Below are 23,457 nucleotides of genomic sequence, written 5' to 3'. Positions count from 1 at the left end.
TTAGTGTTCAGAAATTTTTATAGAATATTTTGTTTGTTTTTAGGTGTATTTATTTTTTTACTCTTTAGTTTAGCGAGTTATAATGTATCACAGTCGTTTAGCACTGAATATGTGATAATTAAGTTGGCCCTGTAACAGTTACCAATTGTAGATAATTAACCTTGAATTTGTTACATAAATCTGCAAATTACATTATTCAAATTAACTGTTTATTAATTACTGGTAAAACTGGTCATAATTCACACTAATGGAGATTATAGTTTACTAAAATATTACACAAATGAATTAATTTTCAATAAATAAATAGAGTTTTTCTACAAGGAAAAGTAGAAATTACTGGATCTGATGAGGAAAAAGAGAATCTGTTTCTATGCTATATTGGTAAGAATGAATCCATAAAGATTGGTAGAAAAAATATATCAACAAATACATAACAAAGCTTAAACAAATTTGTAAGAAATTAAAATAAAAATCAAGGAAATACTGGATAGGAAAACCATAAAAAACAAATTTTGAGGGATTCCATGATAAACCTAAAATAAATCGATATGCATTTGAACAGAAGGAAGAAGTAGAGTGAGAATTCTGGAAGAAAATAAAACAGAAATGAAGAGTTATTTCTTGTGGCCTACAGATAGCCAGATTCGAAAAAAAATACACGCCTTTCTCAATCAACTAAATCACATAATTTTTACTTAAATCTTAAAAAAAATGTTGAATATCCTTACTTTAAGTTTATTTTCGTTAACTGGTATTAGTTTTATGAAAATAAACCAAATACCAGTTAAAAAATATTTTATAAAATCAAGCTTAATACAGAATTGAATGAATTTTGTATTGATTACTTTATTCAACAAATACATTGACAACATTCTTTTACTCTGCAGTTAATGATGATTCACTGTGGCTGCTGCTGCTATTTGTAATGTTTTTTTTTTCTAACACTGCTGGGCCTTTCACAAAGAAACAGCAGTACTTCATGAACCAACTGAAGTCAAACAATCAAGTCATCACAATCATTTAATTTGTATTCATCATATTTTATTTTCAGGGGTTTTATGCCCTCAAAGACCCTTTCCATTGATTATTTATTGCTAATATAACTGGTAATAAGTAGTTTCTACTTTCCCAGTAATAATACTGAATCTATTAAACTACAATGAAGTAAATTACAATAATTGGCATAATTTATTATGTATTTACATTTAGAGATGTATTTACCAGAGTAAATGTACGAATTTAAAATCAAAATATTTTAAAAAGCATACAAATAAATAAATATATGGATAACAGTTCAAAGCATTTAGTGATATATAGTACTGATCTGAACTGAACCTCCATACACCAGGGACTTAAATATACAACAAGTAGGGTTTTAAAGGCAAAATCAAAACCGTGTATGAAAGAAGTATTTCTGATTTAGGATCCAAAACCAATAAAATTATTATGAATATGGAATAAATGGTAAATCATTAAACAGAAAGTTTCTATTTCAAAATATAAATATTTGAAATAGATAATATATATTCTGTTACAGCTAACAAACAGGCTGTATTAGACCTGTTAAAAATAACCTTTGTCCAAATCTTTTTCCTTTGTTAAGTGGTTTCTTTAATGATAAAAAAAGTTAATTTTTTATATCATTGTTATATAATACACTCACTATTATACACATGAAACTTGTTTTCTGAACATTAAGATAAACTCAAGTTATTTGTGTTTAAATTATATGTATTTTTTAATCAATTGTAAATCAATTCAAAACAAGTTTCCTTTTTATAAAATACCTTAATGACATTAAATTTATTTCTAAATCAAATATATTAATTTTCTTTTCTTTGTGTTAGCAGGTTAAAGTATCTACAACTACAGATTCATTTATTAGTATAACAGTAAAACAACAAAACCGAAATCAAAATGACAAGCATAGTCAGGTTTATTGTTGATACCTACACAGATGTAATGGAAAATAGAAGTGGTAAGTGTTTCCTTTTATTTATGCATCCGCATATATGAGTAAGGATTTTTTTTTATGCTAACACAAGAGCCGAGTAAATTTGAAAGTAAGTGTAAACAAATGAGGTTTCAATCATTTCTTATGTTAAATTTAAATTACTTTCTGATAGAATAGTATAACTAATCAAACTGATGAATTCTATTTTCTAAATCTGTCTCTTTTTTTTAACTGATTTTAAAATGTAGGCAAGGTTCTCAATTCAGTTTGATGATTCTGATTGTATTTTAGAAAGAAATTTTTGCTGATGGTCCTGTTGCAAATTTTTTTGGATAATTTAAGTGGAAGATTCTTTAAACAAATAAATTATATTGCTTGCATATGAGGGTCAGTTAAATATAAATAGGAATTTTGCTTCGAGAAAGAATATTTAATGTTGTGGGATGCTACGGGTATTTAGTTGGATATGTGTGGAGGAGGCAACCAGCCAGCCATGTCCATAGGTCACATTCCCACATCAGTAGAAGAATATCTGAGCAGGAGGTACCATCGTCCTTTTCACAACAAATTATAATCCAGTTTCTCACTAATAAAGGTGTCAAATCCTCTGAAATTTGACACGAAGGTCCTCAATTCCAGCACATTAAGGAAATACTTCCCTGTCAAAAACTGAATTGTTTGATTGGCTTAACAAATTTTGAAATGGCCATGATGGGGTGAAGAAAAGAGTCACGAACATAGTCCACAGACCAGCATCAATGGTGACAACATTCAGGCTCTTAGTGATCATATGGAAGGTGACCGCTGCATAACCTTCGCTGAAATTGCATCATAGCTGGGTATAAGTGTTGGGAATATGCATAAAATGTTGTCAGACATTTTAATAAAATTTTGTCAGGCAAGGTGGGTTTCACATCTTAAAGAAAAACCCCATTGAAATAATAATACAAAAAAAAGAATATAATAATAAATATTCCTGTAAAATTACTTAGGAAGTTACTAAGGCACAGAGAATTGTCCAGAAAGACATCTGTCAGAGGCTTCTGAATTGTTTTGAGGAAGAAGGAGAACAATTTTTGGACATATTTTAACCTGCGTCAAAACATGGGTCTACCACTAAACCCAGAAAGCAAGAGAACAGGTATGGAGTGGAAGAACTGTGTGGAGGGGCCACTAATGAAGGCCAAGAAACGCTGTCAGCTGGAAAAGTTCTGGCAAATGTGTTTTGGGACTTAAAAGGTATGGGGCTGATTGATTTCCTGCACGAATGAAGGACAGTAAATGTGACATACTACTGCCAGTTGTTGGATGACATCAGAGCTGGTTATTGTAACAAACGACACTGGCAAACGACTCACAATGCCCTCCTTCTCCACAACAATACACAGCTGCATGTAGCAGCTAGACTCATTATAAATTCACTAAAATTCATTTGACACTTATTGAACACCCACTTTACTGTTCAGATTTGTCACAATGTGATTTCCACATGTTTTGTTTGCTGAAAGAAGCTTTATGAGGGGAAAGATTCAAAGACGATGCCTCAGTTGAGCATTATGTGCCCAATTGGTTAGGGCAGCCATCTTGTTTTTTTTTATGAGGAGATCAGAAAGCTATCTATTTGCCGAAGAAAATGTATTTCTGTTGAAGGAAACTATGTAGAAAAATAAGGTAATTTATTAATTATCAATAAAATTATGTAAATAAATTACGGGTTATATTTGATTGACCCTTGTAAATTATCAAAACATATCTTAAATTTTTGTTGTCATCTGCTTAGTACCGAATTTTTATAGCATAGCAATAATTAGCTCAATGTTATTTTCACACAAAAGTTAAAGAAAGTTACTTAGGAACTTTTGGTAAAATAATTACATATATTCTCCCCGCTCAAGAAAACCCAAATCCATAATCATAATTAATTTCTCTACATTTCTTTTCTTATTTTTACAGACACCTTTTCTTGCAAACAGCTTTTTTCATACAAAAATTGTTTTTGTAGATTTATTGGTACTTTAAATAAAATGTATAGAATTGTAATTTTTTTTTAATAAAATTAAACCAACTTCAGAAAAACTGCATTAAGAGTAAGAACTTAAATTATTGAAGCCGTATTCACGGCTTCAATAATTTAAGTAAATTTCATATTTTTTTAAGTTTGTTCCAAATAAAAATTTATAACCACCATCCAAATTTAACTACCTTCAACCAGTGTAGTTGGTAGTTAATATTTAGCAGTACTATCTCTATACAAGAGTCATCCTGAAAGTAAAGAACATTCTGATGTAGAAAAATCAAGATAGGAATTAATTAAACAATCTTTATTTTAAATTTAAATGAACCCTTAAACTATGTTCCAACATATTCATCACACAGATTCTAACATTTGCCATACCATGGTACCATTTTCTCTATTCCTTTATTGTACCCTTCTGCCATACAAGTACTTCAATCATTTACTGAGAACTTCTTTCAACTCATCATCTTCTTGAAACTGCCTGCCTTCTAAATACTCTTTCTACTTAGAGAATAAATTATAGACATTAGGTACCAAGTATGAGTTGTGTGATGGATCCTGAAGAATGTCCCAGCCAAAGCATTAAACAAAGCTGAGAGTGGACAAACATCATCATGGACAAAGACAATGTTACTGTACAACATATTGTACTACTGTTTTCTTCTGCATGAGGTATCTAAGGCAGTGAAGCATCTGACAGTATGACTCTTTGTTTATTGTCTATCCTCTTGACATGAAATCAACCAATAGGTCAACCATTCATATTAACATGAAATCAGCCAACGGGCCCTTTCGATTCCAAAACATGATTGCCATCACTTTGAGCATACTGAGAATTTGTTTTGCTTTTTTGGCTTTGTTGGCGATTTAGAATGATGACATTCCATTGATGGATGCATGTTTCAGGTGTTTTGCAAAAGACCTGTATCTTATCATTTGTAACAATGTGATCCAAAAGTTTGTCTCCATTTTTAGCAGAATGAGTAGAAATGTCAAATCAGGTTCCATTCTTTGGTTTTTGTGCTTATCAAACAGTAATCAAGGTTAGCAACATTTTTATTTTGCAACCATGATAATTTGTTACAACTTCATTAAATAATGCTCTTGAAATTTCTGGAAAGAAAATATATAAACCACCTAACGTGAAACATATATCCTCCTGCACTTTGTTAATGTTTTACTTGAATTCTTTCGTGATGATGAATGGTTGACCAGAATATTCATCATGTCATCATATACATTTGCTCATCCCTCATTAAACATAATACAAAATTTCCTTTGACACCATAAAGTTCCCTTATCTGTACTTAATTTTCAAAGGGTTGAAATGTTTTCACTTTCAATAATCTAATCATACTTCCCAACTGGTGGGATTTTCTGTTCTGTCACACTTTTTGAAAGCATGTAAAAAAATACAAATGTCGATTCAGTCTTGTAGTATAGCTTACATTTTGCTTTAGTTGTGGAGTTCAGTGGTAAGCCCACATTGGACAATGGGGAGCGGCCTCCATGGTGCAAGTGGTAGCATCTCGGCCTTTCATCTGGAGGTCCCAGGTTCGAATCCCAGTCAGGCATGGCATTTTCACACATGCTACAAATCATTCATCTCATCCTCTGAAACAATACCTAATGGTGGTCCTGGAGATTAAACAAACAAACAAAAAATGGGCAATGGGACCAGAGGCATATGCTAAGGTCAAACGTTCTTTATTTTGAAGTTTTTTGAATTTTGTTTAGATTTCTTTTAAAAACTGCGTCTGAATCTTTTTAATATCAAACCAGTCAAATAATTGCAAAAATATATTTTTTTAAATCTTAATTTTTTTGTAACCACTTGTTAATGTATGATTTTATTTTTCAGATCCAAGAGTAAAAGACTGGCCTTTAATGAGTGGACCAGGGCCAACAATTTTAATAGTATTAATATACGCATTATGTGTTAAGATAATTGGACCAAAGATAATGGAAAAAAGAAAACCGTTCCAGCTGAGAAAAACACTTATTATTTACAATTTTCTACAAGTAATATTTAGCGCCTGGCTATTTTACGAGGTAATATTATTTCAAGATAATAATATTAATTATACTCTAAATTAATTAACTAATAAGAAAAATGTTTTATTCTGATTCTGCTATCCATCAGAATATATTCAATTGTTTAAGTTTGTACTTTTCCAACTGTTATGCTATAAAATTTTGCAATAAAAGGAGTTACTTATTGCAAATTTTGGATACCAGTTTAACAGTCTCAGACTTCTGGACACTTTTGTTTCAGTTAAAATGCGTGTATGTCAATTATCTATGTGTTTCAAATAAAATGGCTAAAAACTGATCAAAAACTAGTAGCATACAAAGAAAAAAACTATTTACTATTACTTTACAAGCATTTTACAAATAACAAATACAAGCATTTTACAAGCATTTACAAATAACTTTTGAGAAACCTCTTTTTGACCACATATTAATTTATTTGTTACTATTCCCGGTGTACTTTAATTAAGATACAAAACATAACAAGAAGATGTATAATGAATAATACTTAAACTTGATTGAGGAACCATGTTATTCTTTAACCTACAACCTGTTTATGGCAGCTGAGGAGCAGCATTACTCTTGACAGACAAACATAATATAAATGTTGGTACGTGCAATCTACTTTGCATATACCTATTTTCTTATTTTCTTAATAATCAAACAGTGAATTTTTAATAAAGAAATTTTATACGATGGCATATCTTTGGGACATTAATACTCATAATAGTATTTTTATGAAATTAAAAATCTTAGGGATGGGATGTAACCAGTGGCAAGATTAAATACAAGAATGAAAGTTTTACAACCTTGTCACCAATTTTTTTTAAGCAATAATCCAGCAGATATTTAAGTAATGAGTTTGTTATCATCAGTGGTGACAAGTTTCAAATATATTGTAATGCCACAGGACCAGTTTCAATCCGGTTTTAAAGAAGCATTTAAGCCTACTTATATTTTAAACTGAATATCCAGACTATCAGTATGCTTTAGATGTGGTTCAGTTCATGCTGCTGACAAGGTCGACTGCCAAATTAACTAAATCATTGAACTTTGAAGTGTTGTTAAAATGTAAAGTTCCTTCAGCCAGTTTATAATTGATTACTTTCCTGTACTACAATTAAATTAATTAGCACATACTAATTAATTTAATTAATTAAACAAGCACAGTTTCACCCCCAGGCTTATACATATGGTAAATTATTCATCCATTAAAAAATGAAACTAACATTAGAGTTAACTTGTACATAAATATGAAAAAATATTTTTTTAACTTAAAACAAAAAGTAAATTTAATATAGCTAACTTTACTGATTGTGAAAATATCCTTTCAGAAACTTTTTTGGAACTAGATTCTGATGTGAATTCCACTTAATTACAAAGAGATCTTCTGGAAGTATTCCAAGCACTGCCCTTAAAATAAGCAATTTTTAAATATTCATTGTAATACCATAAATTCCAGGATGTAAGTTGAGCTTAAGTTCAAAGGTCAATTTGTAGTTTAAAAAAAGATTTGCCTTAAAATATTAGAAAAAAATGACAAAAATTTTATTGATAAATATACTTATTGCTTACTTGCAGCACATGCTAAATCCATTACCACAAACCATTATGACAGTCCTCACATTTGGCCTGTTTTTATTGGTGGCAGTTTAAGATAGTGTAGGCGGTTATTGTTTTTATATCAAAAGCAGCTTTTAAGGTTTCTTTCATTTGTGTTTGTCTATTCATTGATCTAGAGCAGACTGACCTTTATCAACCAACAGATGCTGCTGATGTTCAATTTTGATTTTTTTCTCTATTTTGTTTAATATCATATTTTTATTTTGTAGTTCTTTAATCATTTAAACAATAAGTATAATAAATAACAGACGTATAAGAAAATTAATCTTCTTTAAGGTAATATACAAAATTATTTTTATTGTGTGATTTAAAAACTCATTTTCACTTTATTTTTTGACCTGAGAAGAGAAAAGAAGTTACATCTCTTTTCAGGTCACATCTTATTGATAACTTGGATATTTAATGATTTTAAAACTTTTATACTTTAATAATAGTCTCTGTATTTATTTTTTAGGCTATTACTGCTGGCTGGTTTAATGGATACAGTTTTAGATGTCAACCAGTGGATTATTCTAATTCACCAAAAGCACTTAGGGTAAGATATTTTAATAATTTATTTATTAATATTGATAATTACTATTGTTATTATTCAGGTTTGCATATAAAAATATCTGAGATTTAAAGCTATCTCTTAACGTTAACATACAATAACAAATTACAAATAAAATGAAAAAAAATCTGAGGTGGATACTGCATGACTTCCTTGTATGCCTATTAAATACATATACACATTTTTTAAAATGAAAAGTACATAAAATTTGATTTCATTAATAACTTCTGTTAGTTTTTCTGTTTTTGTTTTTTTATTTTTTATTGTTATTGAATTATTATGTATCGTAAAAATGTATTTACAATCAGAGGTTAATAATTATTAATAAATCAATATATTTAAATTAAAAAAAAAGGTTAAAAAAAATGAAGTCTGATTCGAATTGATGTGCCTTCTCCCCTCGTAAGATCCAAATATTTCATTAATTAAAATTTTATATTGCTATAACTCTACAAAAATAAGCACCACTTTGATATATCTTTGAAAAGCTCTCAATGAGGGCTCATTACTGCAGTTAAGAAAGAATTCAAAATCTATTTTTTTATTTTTATTTTGGGCTTTTTTAGACAGTTTTGGTTTTGTCAATTGCAATAAAAAGGGGAGGTGCACAACTAGATGTTACAACAGTCCTAAATCTAAAATTTCAACATCCTACAGCTAATTGGTTTTGAGTTATGCAAGATACATATGTACATACAGATGTCACACCGAAACTAGTCAAAATGGATGGATATTTCCATTGAAATCTGAAAACCGAAATTTTTTACAATCACAATACTTCCTTTACTTTGTACGAGCAAGTAATAACTCTTAAAGTGTTCAATGTGAGCACCTTTCGTCATGCAACACACATCCAACTGACAGGAGAGTTCATCCTATTCTTTAACCGACATGTCTGAAGTAATGGAAGTAACAGCTGCTTCAATCCTTGTGGCTCAAATTGGGTGGATCAGTTGGTAGCGCATACACAAGATCCTTTAAAAAACTCCAAAGGAAAAAAAATCACATGGGGTCAGATCAGGTAACCTTGGAGGTTAAATGCAAATAAGCTCTCTCATTGGATTCATGCCGACCAGTTCAATAGTTGGGGAAAATGCCATTCAACCAGTCCCATACATTGTTATACCAGTGAGGAGGTGAATCATCTTGTTGCCAAATAAAATTCTCTGGTCCATTTTAAAGTTGAGAGAAGAGCCATGTATACAGCATATCCGTTTTTTAGAATTATACAGGAAAGATTTCCTGACCCGTTTAACATTTTCTTCAGACATCCTCAGTCGTCCCGTACTCTTTCCTTTATATAAACATCCGGTCATTTCAAACTGATTATGCCATTGATAAATCTTATTGTTTAACCACAATTAAACTTTCTATAGAACACATCAAACTACATGTGTTATTTTACGTTTGTTATTTTGGTATTAAGTATGTTATTTTTTCAAATAAACCCATAATTATTAGCAATCTGTGAAACACAGGAGACTTTTGTTCAGAAGTCGCCATATTTGCTAGTAGTATTGCCAAGCAGAAAGATAGAGGAAATCAATCTACAATCATGTGCATAATTAAAGCTGTTTTTTTTACTCTTTGATTCTAGCCTTAAATTAACATTGCATATCGCATTGAAGGAAAATGATAAAACCCTGATATTCTTTTTTCTACACCTGGTATTGTGGTAGCAATAAGGTGATATAGAAGATTATCATTCTGTTTAATTACCTTTTGGGTTTTTTTAGTATGCAGAGCCAAAGATCTGCATACTGTGTTGTCTTTTTAACTGTGTTGTTTATCATAAACCATAATCTATGAAGTTTTGCATATCTTGAAACTATCACATACTTAGTTTTGTAAAATCCAGTTGTATTAATTACTACTCATTGGGACCATGCTGGTTCTTATAGTTTCAACTCCTACATGTATCCAATTGAGATCGAAATCTATTGGTAGGAGGTAGTTATCTGGCAGTTCTTCCTTCATATTCTTCTGGAAACCCCTTAATCTTAATCACCCAGCTGTAGGACCAGCTTATGTGAGATTGGACAATTTTTTGCTTTTAGTAGTATGATGACACATCCATATACCTGAAGACTCAACATTTTAAAATTCCTAAACACACACACATACACACACTGTAAAATATAAATAGTGTTTGCTGTATTTTATTGATTGTCCATTACCAATATTATTAAATGAGCAACCTAATTCAGAATAATTCTAAAGACATTTTTTCATCATTTTTAGTCCTTTATAACTACTAAATTCTAATAATAATATTTCATATTAAAATTAAAAAAAAAAAAAATAGATTTGTTAATTTGCTGGAAGTTAGTTTTATGATTTCAGACTCACAAGGACAGGTAAGCTTACAACAGAGTTTATTGATACCATTTTGTAGAGTAGTTAGGAGGGGATTCTCTATTTTAAATCCAAAACAGCAGCTGCCAACTTGGCTCTAAGTAATACTATTTAAAGACTCTCATGTGATTCAAATAGCTTATTTATATATATATATATATACAGTTATAGCAATGGCAGCAGCTGATTGGTAAGTATTCCAGTCTCATTATTGAGAGGTCTCTGGTTTGAGTCTCCATGTAACTTTTTTTTAACTTATTTTTTCTTACATATGTGCTAACAATAGATGATTCTTTTATTATATAATACTTGTAATAAAAAAATTTATTAGAATCTGGAAAGAAAACTGTATGAATTTCATGTTTGTTAATTATTATTTTATCTTAATTTAGCCATTATTAACCTAAACATTTTTATGAACATGTGGGAGTAGGAGTCATTAGGGGAATGAAATATTAACCAATAAATAGCAAATAGATTTTATTTTATAAAACTTTTAAAAAAATATATAAATAAGTAAATCTATTTTAATTTTCAGTATGTCTGTTACAATCCCTAGGATAGTAATAATAAAGGGAAAAAAAGAATTAAATGTTGATCTCTATAATAGAGTGATAGCATCTCAGCCTTTCATCTGGGTGTCTCGGGTTCAAATCCCGGTCAGGAAAGCTATTTTTTATACTCTACAAAATTCCATTTCTGTATTTTCATGTACAATCTTCAAAGCTTCTGTGGTGAATTAATTCATCAGCAAAAAAAAATTCTTTAAGTTCTATAAAACATTAAATCTGTACGTTAAATAAGTAATTGTTGTATTCAAATAAATTAATATAGTTTTCTCTGATCCTTAAAAATATTGTTTATAAATGCTATATAATAAAAAATCATTTGAATTAGTGTATTTGTTAAAAAAAATAAAAGTTAAAAAAGAACACAAGGACTTGAACTCATACCTCGATTATGAGTCTGTACTTGTCTCATAATCGAGACTCATAATGGTGAATGAATGTTCCACTCACTATTCATCTGTTGCTGCTGCTGTAACTGTACATGTTCAAATAAGCTACTTGAACCACTCAAAACTCTTTAAATGGAGTTTACTTAGTAATGGTACCAAATTGGAAGCTGCCATTTTGAATGTAAAGTAGGGACCCCCCTCCTACCACTCTTTGCAAAAGCTCATCAATAAACTCTGTCATAAGCTGACTGCAATGCCCTTGTCAGAGCTCAAAATTTAAACTAATTATAGCCAAATAACAGTTTAAAATTCCTCGTAATATTGTACCACCGTAAATAAATTGTTCATAAATTAATTGCTGGTTGGTCATTTTGTATTTTAGCTAAAATACAGTGTGGTCATTTTATCGTGCATTACATGAACAGTCTCCAAGGAAACGTTTGCATAAATTATCATCGCAGACAGAAATATTGTACCGACATGCTCAAAAGGCCACAAAGAAATTAGGTCTACATGCATACCAAATACATTGCGTACACCACTGAAACCTGCCCCCCCCCCCCCACCATCGACACTGTTAAAAAAATAAGGTACTGTCAGTTGTTTATCAACGAGATAGAAAGTAATGGGAATGGCATATTGGATAATGTGTTTTTTAGTGATGAGGCATATTTTGACCTTAGCGGTTACATCAACAGTCAGGACAACAGATGTTGATCAACACAAAATCCACACATCTTACATGAATTGCTGCTGTACTTGCAGAAGGTAGGAGGTTTGGTATGTGATTTCTCAGTGACAAATAGTGGGCCCAATTTTTTTTATGAATACCATTCTTACCTGCAACAAGATGGTGCAGTGTGCAATACATTCAAAAATACCGTGGAGTTTTTGGAAGAAATGTTTGGTAATCGCATGATCTCAAAAGAGGTATGTGGCCCCCTTGTTTCCCTGATTTATCATCACCAGACTTCTTTCTCTGGAGTTTTTTTGAAAGAATTTTTATATCAAGCAAACCCAATACTCTACAAGACCTGGAGCAAGCCATTACTGCAGAAATGAATTGCATTAGCCCTGATGTCCTACAAACGGTGTCAAAAAATATTATGCGAAGGGTTCGGATCTGCCTTCAGGCATATGGCAAGCATTTCCAACTCCTACAGTAGGACATTTCCAGTTGTACATAATTACATTCCATGAATTAAATCAAAGGTGATAATCTCTGTTTTAGAGTCCATAGTGGAATTATAGTGTATATTATCATGATGTTCATGATAAAATGATTACACTATATTTAAACATTTTATTTTTTCTAGTTGTTTTTATTAATTACCATTTTTATTATTTTTAACAATATTGAATACTTATAAGTTGTTGTTTATATTTTTATTTACACTTCTTCATAAGCAGATTATCAGGATTTTACAATATATATTTTTTAAATTATTTTTTACTTATTTTTTTATATTAATCATTATTACTGCATTAATAATTTAGAAATTTAAAATAAAAAAAATCAAGAGTAAAATGATATAAGGATTAAAAGACAGTTGTTGAATTCTATTGCTTTATCTCACTTTTTTGGTTTCATTTATTAGAAATCACAGAACATTTTTCCACAAATATGTACAGCTTATCAAATTGACAGTATTCAATTAAAACTTTCTATAAAACTATTTCTTACTATTTATTTACTCAAATTTAACATAGAAATAGTATAACATAGCTGAGAATAATCAGTGGCTAATGACCATGGTAGTTAATATCGACCAGAGTATATATTTAAATAAAAATACCTAATTTGGGTTTGATAAATAGAAAATCATGTAGACATATATTTTTATTAATTAATAATTTGTTTAGAAATTTATTAATTTTTATTAAATGTTACTAATTTAATAAATTATAGACATAATAATGTGTTTACTATTAAAAGTGATTCTCTATAATATGATTAAAAATTATCTTATTTTTATTAAGCATTATCTTCTAAAAATAAGAAAGCAATGCAGAAAAACATAATTAAATAGTTATTATTGAACACAAGATATGGATTTCTGGAATGCAGAACATATGTATGTGATTTCCCCTTAAATTTTCTAAAACTTTTTCTTGCCTTTCCCATGCAAATACATTGAATATCAAATTGACTTCAGGCAAATTTATATTTATATATATACACCATTTCGGCCATATAAAATCGGTTTCAGTTGACACGGTATCTTCTGGCACATATTGTGTCAGAAGATGGTATGTTTGTCATACATGTGTATTATTCAAAGATATTGACTTATTCTTATTGATTATTGCATTCATCCTTCCCCTCTATTAAATGAGTCTGTTTGAAAATCATGGTGTATTCAACTGAGTAGCACGTTTTCATTGTGGAAGAATATGTTTGGACAAATTCAATAAATTTGGTTCATAAAAGGTTTCAAGGGATGTATCCTAGACGTATTGTTCCTGCAAAATCAACAATTCAAGATTTAGTGAAAAAACGAATCGTATTGGAAGGAGTCTTCATAAGTCAACACAACGATTAGCCCAACAGGAGTTTCTGGAACATTGTGTCGGCATATACTTCACAGTTTACATATAAAAGCCTATCGTGTGAGTGTTGTACATGAATTAAAACAACATAAATAAATGATAATGAGTAAATCATAAGGATAAATGAGTAAATCCCTGTCAGCGGCTCTTCTAGAATGTTAGCGAAGGATTCCATGATCTTTTTCTCTTCATTTCAACAGATGAAGCGTGGTTCCATTTATCAGGCTACATTAATTCTCAGAATATGCGGCACTGGGTTACACAAAATCAAATGAAATCCATCAGAAACCACTCCATGATTTAAAAATTAGTGTTTGATGTCAAATTTCTGGAAACCAGATCATCAGATCAATATTCTTCATCAGACCAACATCTATTTACGATTGTACAAAGAATTTACGCATAACTTGGCTACAGAAAGATGTTTTTATGGATATTTCCAACAAGTCTTGCCAAACTTCTAATTTGTCTCTCACTCGAATCCACAGAGATTTCACGAAGGATAGAACAACCATAAGGACTTATGGCCATCCCGATCTCCAGACTTATCGTGTGTGATTTTTACTTCTGGGCTTACCTGAAAGGAATAATCTATAAGAACAACAAAAATGTTTTTGAACACAATTCACCATGCTGAACTTTATATAGCGGTTGGTGATGGGTATTTTGAATAGAGACTTTAAAATTACATTGCAATATTGTAAAAGTTTTATTTCAAAAGCATTGTAATTGAGAATCAATAAATGTAATTTAATATTACTTTTTGATTTTCATTTTCATTTTTAAATGTTTATTTCCTGGGGCTGGTTTTATTTGGCCCACCTGTATTTATATATATATACTCGCAGTTCAGCAAGACTATTGGGAGGTAGAACATGAAGGATTTTTACAAGTACAACTTATTTATTCTAGAATCACTTACTACATACAACTATGAATAGCAAGATATGGTCAATTATAAATAGCAAAATACAATTTCGATTTTACTCTAAACCTCACAGTAACTAATACAAATTAATATAAAATTAACAAGAGATTACAACAGCAAGATAACACTCACAAAATTAACAATTCACTTTATACAAAAATTATTTACTTTCAAGGTTTACAAAAAGAAACTAGCTTACATTTTTGTAAATGAATAATGTTACTGTCCCCTATTGGCAACAAATTTACCAAACAGCTTCTCGTATTTAACCGCAGATAATGCTATTCCAAAACGGATACTCATGACGCACTCTTTGCTCATTTGTTACTGCACACTCACTTTTAATGCTCCCACATACTGTCCTTACATTTATTGCACACTGAAATGAAACTAAAAATCGTAGCTTTTCAGCAGTATTTATACGCCTAAGGCTAGGGGCTGAGGCATATAAATACGCCTCATTTTTTATTTTTTTATTACCTTTTTGCATCAGAGAAATAATAAGTAAGAAGCTGGCGCTAGGAGAGGGGATCACTGGGATCATAAGATCCTGGGTCTCTTACAAAGATTAAAGAGGGGATAGAAGTAGAGAAGAAAAGAAGATGAAGTCGAAGCCAAAGACGAAAGTTGAAAAAAGACAGAATGACCTGATGCGTTAAGCTCAGAAGAAAGAAGATTCCAGTCGAACACTTAACCTATCCCTGTTGGAGGATGCTGCTACCGATTCACATTTCTTCACTGTCTCTCATTCTGTTGATTATTAAACCTTTTCTTTATCATTGCCTGCCAGGGGTTGAAATTAGTTGAAGATCCCTGGAGAACAGTCGTCGAACTCCAGACAGAAGTAATTTTGTGAGTCCAAAAGAAAGTAGGTCATTAATGGATGTCAGGCACCAAACCCCCTGCCAGGTAATTGTTTGCTGTAATAACTATTAGGGAAGCCACTCCGCAGAAAGTTTTTATAACATTCAACAAGGAAGCATTCCTAGCATAATAGCACTTCTTTTCATGATTTCTTACAATGGTCCTGGTACCTGATACTATTAGTACATCGATCATTTCTGCCGATCAGTGATTAACTGCAATAGTATCTGGCTTACCTTCATTGGTGTTGAAGAGGTGCTTCCGACGAACTTTGGAACTCCGCTTCTAAAGAACCGCCGCCAAGGTCTTCGCGACAGCGTCATGCCATGAGTTCGATAGCAGCCCTGGATGATATGTTCTGCGGTCTCATCCACACTACAGCCTGCTCTGCATCTGATGTTACGCTGTTGTCTGTGGTCTCTTGATGTTCTTACCGCAGATGAAAGGCAGTTAATAGCGGTGTGCACGAAATCCCTTCCTGGAATCGCAAGAGACCTTGAGGCGATCCAGGAGGTCAAGGAAGAAACTTTTCCTGCCTCGCGCAGCTCGTACCTATCCGTCGATTTACCCAACAACCCACACCAATACTCAGCACACCTCTTTGAAGAAAATAAATGCATTCCCTCTACTGAGAGAACGCTGAGCAAAGGAGATCCTACCCTGTACCCAAGACGAAGAAAAGATAGCTCGAGAAATCGGAAAATCCGAACTCTCCAAAGCAGAGGCGGGAATAAAGCAACTGAGGAATAACAAGCCCGAGACACGGAATCCCAAGCCCACCGGACATTACCATGAAAGCAGGGGATGGGGCCATAACGTGGCAGCCTCAGCCACTTCCGCACGAAAGACGTGACCATCCTATCGAGCTGATTAAAAACGGCTGCATTGAACTTTCCTAACACACGAGAATGATACATGCGTGAAAGTAGAAACGACCGCACTCCCATCACCCTCTGCTGCGATTTCAGTGGAGCACGAGTGAGTCGCTGGAGGGACGCATCACGACGCTTCTGAGAACTGATTGGCCCAATCGAGTCAAACTCCACACCAAGATACCTCCATTTCTGGAAGGCATCAAGCTGCGGTATGGTCCCCGAGGACAGATGAAATTGCTTCTCAACCAGAACTTTCAAGGTCCCTTGTACTTACCATGTGGAACGGTAGAAAACGCAGAGCACTTCCCAACGTTCAATACAAGACCGAACCGCGCTGCAGCACGCTCAAATACATCGAAAGACGACTGCAAGCCCCAAACTGTGGGGCCGAACAGCAGCACATCGTCAGCATATGCCATCGCCGATAACCGACTGTACAGAACCTCAACAAATACCTCTTCCAAGAGCTTTCTAAGAACCAGGTCAATAACGCAGGAAGATAGAAGTGCCGAAAAAGGATCCTTTTCGCGGGATCCTTTCCGCGTTTCGCTTAGTGTCCGGCAGGGACACTAAGCGAAACGCGGACAAGCGGTGAAAATTTACCATGAAGCGAAAAGGTAGTGGAAGGAGGTATATAAACGGTTGAGATATTGTCAACTAAAGAGGAGAGAAGACCCAAAGACCTCAAGGGAAAATCGATTGCTTCATGTTAGACTGAATCAAAAGCCTTTGCAACATCGAGAGACGCGACGTGCAAAGGCGAAAGCGAAGAGCGAGCATTATGGATACCAACGAAAAGAATAGAGGTAATCTCCGCACAGCCGTTGTCGAAACTACGCGGATCACCCAAACGGGAAACATGGAAGCGACGAGCAAGGATCTTATGAAGATGCCGGACTACAACAGAAGAGACGAAATCGGACGAAAGTCCTGTGGCCGATCAGCGTTCCCTTTCTTGGGGGAAAAAACAGTGCAACTAGCCAGCATAGACACTGGAAAGCCGCCAAGAAACAGAACAATATTAAAGAAAAGCGCCACAAGAATAACGGGAACAGCTTGCAAAAAGCGAGCCACCGTCAGGGCCAGGCGCCGAGCTGAGTGGAACACGCTCAGCTACGACTTCCTCGCACATGACAGGGCCCCACTCAGACTTCAAAGATGAACGCATCGGGAAACGGCGCTTCATAGGAACAGGTTTAGAAGTCGTAGTGACCACATACATCGGTCCAGTACCCAAACATCTCATCGATGAGCGAGACTGGAACTTCGGTCGATAGGGCACTCCCATCGAGAATACGCTGAACACACCTCGACATGTTAGAACGGAATATCCGAACGAATATTCTTCGTTCGTAGATATGTGTATATATATATATATATATATATATACACACACACACCCATATCTTTCCTCCTCAGTTTTTACTTCATACTTCCTCTATTTTCTTTATACTTCCATACCATCTCATTTTTGATCACTGTACTTATATTATAACAGTTCATCTTTTACCAAATTTTTTATCTTTTCATTTCCTTCTCATTTAACCTTTTTGAGAAATTTACTAGGCCTTTTACTACTTATTCCTTTTTCTAGTTATTCTTCAGAAATTCCTTTTTGTAAGGCTGCATTCTGCTTATATTTCTTCTTTTTATCTCTCCGTACCTTTGACATACATGTAAATACTGGCATGTAATCAATCTCAACTGTATAATATCTCAGAAGCTTTATATACCCCAGAATCGTTATAATAATTGTAAAACTTTTACACAAATTTACTGATACAAAGGTATCTAAAATAAACCTTGTTGGTCAGTAATAATAAAAAGAAATGATTTCAGTGAAATCAATTATTACTACTAAATAACAAACAAAACACAGATAAATCATTTAAGAGATTCCATTTTATTTATCTGAATTTTAAATTTATTAATTTCAATTTTTCTTTTTTTCAGACTGCTGCTGGATGTTGGTGGTATTATTTCTCAAAGTTTACAGAATTTTTTGATACAGTAAGTTTTATTATTAATTTTTTAACCCAGTATTTTATATAAATGTATGTTAAACATATATGTCGGTAATCCTCCTTTTTACAAGAACAACTAGTTTCAAAAAAAAACATAAAACATAATCATACTAAAAATTATAATACAATATCATTTATTTTTGTGTTACTATATCAAATTACTAAAAATTTAGTGTAAATATTACTATAAATTTAATATCAAATTTCTATCATTTTTATATTTTACTACGTAAAAAAATTTATAGAAATTTTAATTAATTTACGTTTTGTGAAAGTAAAACAGAATAAAGTAAGTAATGGATTGTTCGTATGGTACAAGATGTAACTGATTTAAACCCTATCGCAGAATGGGTAATGTTCCGGTCTTACATCCAGAAGGTTACAAATTTAATTCTGGATGAAGAATAGTATTTCTTAATAGACTGAAAAGCTACTGTGTTCTACGTTTAATTATTTGTTAAGGAAAAAGTATTTATTTATTAGTTAATGTTTTAACTAAACCAAAAAATTATAGACTGTTTGAAAGATTATTATCATTCATATGATAAATTTAAAAGTTTCAATTTTTTGAGTATTACTAATTACAAATTTTTTTTTAGATTTAAAAAGTTTATATGATTGAAATCTCAACCATTAATTTAACTTTAACATGTACCCTTTATAGGAAAATTATCCAGACATTCCCATAGGCAGAGGCACTACCCCTGAATTTCAGTAAAGAAACAGCGTCCCTATCAGCAACTGGACTTTACCAGCCATTAAATAATACAAAGAGAAAAACACTAGCAACTAACACAGTTTCTATGTTACCTATCAAGGAAGAAGTGATAAAGAATAATATTAGGGAAATTGCAGAAGAAGGAAGGAGAATGATAAATGATTTTTATACTCCTAAAATAAAGAATCATTTAAAGAATAAATCTTGCCCAATTTTTTTTATGTAAAACCAATTCTAGAATGAATTAAACAAATAGAAGATAAAGTTTAAGAAATAGTTATTTCATAAAATTTAAATATTCAAATTTTTCATAAATAATATAACAAATTCTTTTATCACAACTATGATTTCAAAATTTTAAATGATTTAAAAAGGTTTCCAAAAAATATTAAAATTAAATGAAAATAAAGTACATAATAAATAGATAAACAAATTTTTATGATAATAAACAGATTTTGAACAGGGAAGAAAAAATTATCTTAAAAACAAGAAAACACAATTAAAAATCAAAATTCCAAAACAAAGAAATTATATCACACGTGAACAGAGATTCCAGAATTCTAAAAGAATGAAAGAGTATTGGGCAAAGATGATAAATTCCCAGAAATAATCTTCCCAATATTGATTAGAATTACTCCAATGAGTGCCTAAACTATATAACAAAAAAAATAGTAAATAACAACTTTTTTTAATTATTGTTTTATATTTGTCGAGGTCGCAGTAGTCTGAAAATCTGCTACAGAGAATCTGCCATCAGAAAGCATATGTTTTAATACTTTGTTTTAATTATTAATCTGATCTGATTATATATAAATCTATTGTGTGTCTGAGTCTGTTATTCTTTGATTGCATTAGACTAACAATACAATTAGAAAGAAAAAATGTATCATAAAACAGCTGTTGAACTCATCAACTTGAGTAACAAATTTATATGCTTTACATAAGTAAGAAGAAAAGTTAGATAGTTTATTTACCACTAATAAGGAGAACATGAAATTGAACATTCGGCATGGCTGATCTCCACTTGGAGAGTCAGTACTTCTCAAACGGGCGACTATATGTTACTTGCTCCACAGTCTCCTTTGGGAACAGTCTATAGTTACATAGTATTTGAAATTAAATTTTGTACAATAAAGGTCTCTTTGTTGTTTTGATAACTGAATTCAACCAATAACATCAAGTCACGATTGTGTGTGCGACATGACTGGTCGTATCTGCTTCTGTTACTTGACTAAAGAACATAAAATAAAAAATGAAAAACAAAGTGCAGTCATCTTCTTGTGATGTTTGTCTGGTAATGCTAAGAACCTTGTAAAATACCTTTTTATCTGTACAAAGGTCAAGTAACCAGCTATTCTTAAAACTGAGCCAACTATTCTGAAACCTGCATTTTTCAGATCACTCAAAGTTTCAAGTCCTGTGCTGACCAAACTGTTGCTCTGAAGAAATTACAATACATGACAGGTTTTATAAATTGAACAGTCTTTAATCGTTATTTATCAATATTATTCTCACAAACAGGAGGATAATGAACACAGTGGGGTCATACTAGGACCTGGCTAGATGGGAAAGACAAGTGAAGCAAGCTCTGACCGAATAGTAATAAATATTTTACTTACATTTTAACATAATTATAATGTAAGCCAGTGTTACAAGCATATGAATGTCCTCTTCCATCAACAGAATACGAATAAGAACCTAAAAAATGTCAAATTTATCAAATACATTTTTATATAAACTTGGTTTAATAAATCTTTATGAAAATTTAATTTTGGTTATTATTAATTTTATTTATTAAAGTAGCATTCAAACAAGACAAACAACTGTAGATTATAATTCATAATGAAGAAGTGATACCTCTTGCATATATTTAAAACACCAGATTTTTTTAACCAGTATATGGGTTTCATTGGGAAAGAGTAAGCTGCTGAGAAGCAATGCCCAAAAAGAGACTAGGTATAGATACACTGATACATCAATAGGTACACCAGTAAAATTGGTAAATTATACAACTTTGTACTTGCATATAAATCCTGTAGTCTTTTTAGTTAATTTTTATTTAGTTTAATGTACTTGGAAAAAAAGCTTCATCAACAGTTGATAAAAACTTAAAACTACATGTTGTATGGAAATTATAAAAACGTGCAATTGACAATAATATCATATTTTATTATTTTTAATAAAATAAAATAATGATATTCATACCATAATACCATTTATAAGCTTCAAAGTTGTTCAACAAAAAAAAGTTGTTTAAAAAAAATTGTATAACATTATTACATTTTTTTTTAATAATGTTTCAGTTTTAATAATTTTCATACACAAATATCACCTTCTTACACATTAATAAATTACTCTTTTTACAGATATTCTTTGTTATGAGAAAGAAAAATGAACAAGTATCACGACTTCATGTAATTCACCATGGTGTTATGCCTATCAGCACATGGTTTGGTGTTAAATTCACTCCAGGTACCAATTAATTGATTAATTATACAACTAATATAATTTTTATTAATTATTTTAGAATAATTAAGAAAATTTTTTTTCAGAAATTGTTATTACTAATAGCAAAACAAAATGGTGTAGTACAAATATTTATAAAACAATTTTATAATGAAACATTAATATTTTCTGCCTTTACTTTACCCAAGCATCTCCTTTGTCTAACTTTTATTTTTTACCTTAGTTCCAATTACAATCGATTTTGCATTCTTTATTTAGTTTTGTTACACCTAATGATTTTCATCTAGAAATTTTTATCTTTTACACTTTGTACTTTTACCTTATACCTTAGAACTCTGTGTAAATGTGTATAAATATATCTCTTAATTTTTTACATTACCTTTTCTTGAAGTGGTTTCTCATTACCATTGTACATTGTTATGAAAAACCCACTGAGATGCAGAATATTTTGTGCTATACAAGTGACATATTCATTTTGTTTACCAAAGAGTCTGGCAAATGGAGAAAGTAATTCCAACCTCTTATATGTCAGTTCTTTATGTGTGTTACAACCACAAGGAAGGTTGGGATAGATAATGTAAACCAATCTCCTTCTATAAAAAAACAATACATTATGTATATTGCTTCTACTCAATAGAAGGCATTTAAGAATGTATAAACTACTCACTTTAAATTATTAGACTGGACAAATAGGATAAATGTTTGATGTATTGACCAAAACACTGTATTAGTCGGTATTTTCATATTATCTCATAGAAAAAGTTATAATAAAAGTAAAACCAACTTAGATTCTCTGCATACACCTAAAAAAACAACAGAATCTTAACAGAACATTATGAAATATTGAAATTCATAAAAGTACCACATGGAGTATACTGATAGGACACATTTAAAAAGTTTAAATCGAATATACTTTGCATCCTGAATATATGTCACTGAGGCCTAATAAACAAGAAAAAGTAGTCATAATAGTTGTTTGGAAAAAAGCATAACTTAAGAAAAAAAAAAATTGAAAAAAATAACCTATAATAGTTGTAATTGGAACCAAACTGCAGCTAGTGTCCCTGCCCATCAGATTGGTCTAGTGGTTAGACTCATCATAGCAAATCAGCTGATTTTGAAGTTGAGAGTTTTAAGGTTCAAATCCTAGTAAAGGCTTTGGCTTTGACTTTCATACGGATTTGAATACTAGATCATGGATACCAGTGTTTTTTGGTGGTTGGTTTCAATTAACCACACACCTCAGTAATAGTCAAACTGAGACTGTACAAGACTACACTTCATTTTTATTCACATGTATCCTGAAGTATTTTTATTCATCTTCTGAAGTAATACCTTATGATGGTTCCGGAGGCTAAACAGAAAAGAGAGAGAGAGCTAGTGTCCCTAATGCTAGATACCATTGTAATTCAAAATGTTTTGCACTAAAAAATGTTAAGTTGCAGTAAATGTTAAGTTTGTAGTAAATATATTAAGAAAAGAAAAAAAAGAGAAATAATTATGAGTATTTTTGTAATCGTTTTTACTATTATCATCATTATCTT

The 23,457-nt window shown here is 31.4% G+C and overlaps 1 protein-coding gene across 2 annotated transcripts in view; it reads left to right on the top strand.

Moving 5' to 3' along the window:
- The window catches only part of LOC142332706 (very long chain fatty acid elongase AAEL008004-like), a 189,739-nt gene that overhangs the window by 152,060 nt on the left and 14,222 nt on the right, over positions 1-23,457 (top strand). Inside the window, exons 3-7 of one of the 2 annotated variants that reach the window (XM_075379278.1) lie at positions 1,851-1,978; positions 5,833-6,023; positions 8,080-8,160; positions 18,659-18,715; positions 21,814-21,919. In XM_075379278.1, coding sequence (XP_075235393.1) covers positions 1,918-1,978; positions 5,833-6,023; positions 8,080-8,160; positions 18,659-18,715; positions 21,814-21,919 — 496 coding nt within the window. In that variant the 5' untranslated portion in view covers positions 1,851-1,917. Of the gene's footprint in view, positions 1-1,847; positions 1,979-5,832; positions 6,024-8,079; positions 8,161-18,658; positions 18,716-21,813; positions 21,920-23,457 lie in introns of both variants that reach the window. The other variant, XM_075379277.1, reaches the window with a different exon arrangement.

This window comes from Lycorma delicatula, chromosome 12 (genome assembly GCF_047948215.1).
Source record: "Lycorma delicatula isolate Av1 chromosome 12, ASM4794821v1, whole genome shotgun sequence".
In the NCBI taxonomy this organism is placed as follows: domain Eukaryota; kingdom Metazoa; phylum Arthropoda; class Insecta; order Hemiptera; family Fulgoridae; genus Lycorma; species Lycorma delicatula.
This window is presented reverse-complemented; position numbering and strand designations above follow the sequence as displayed.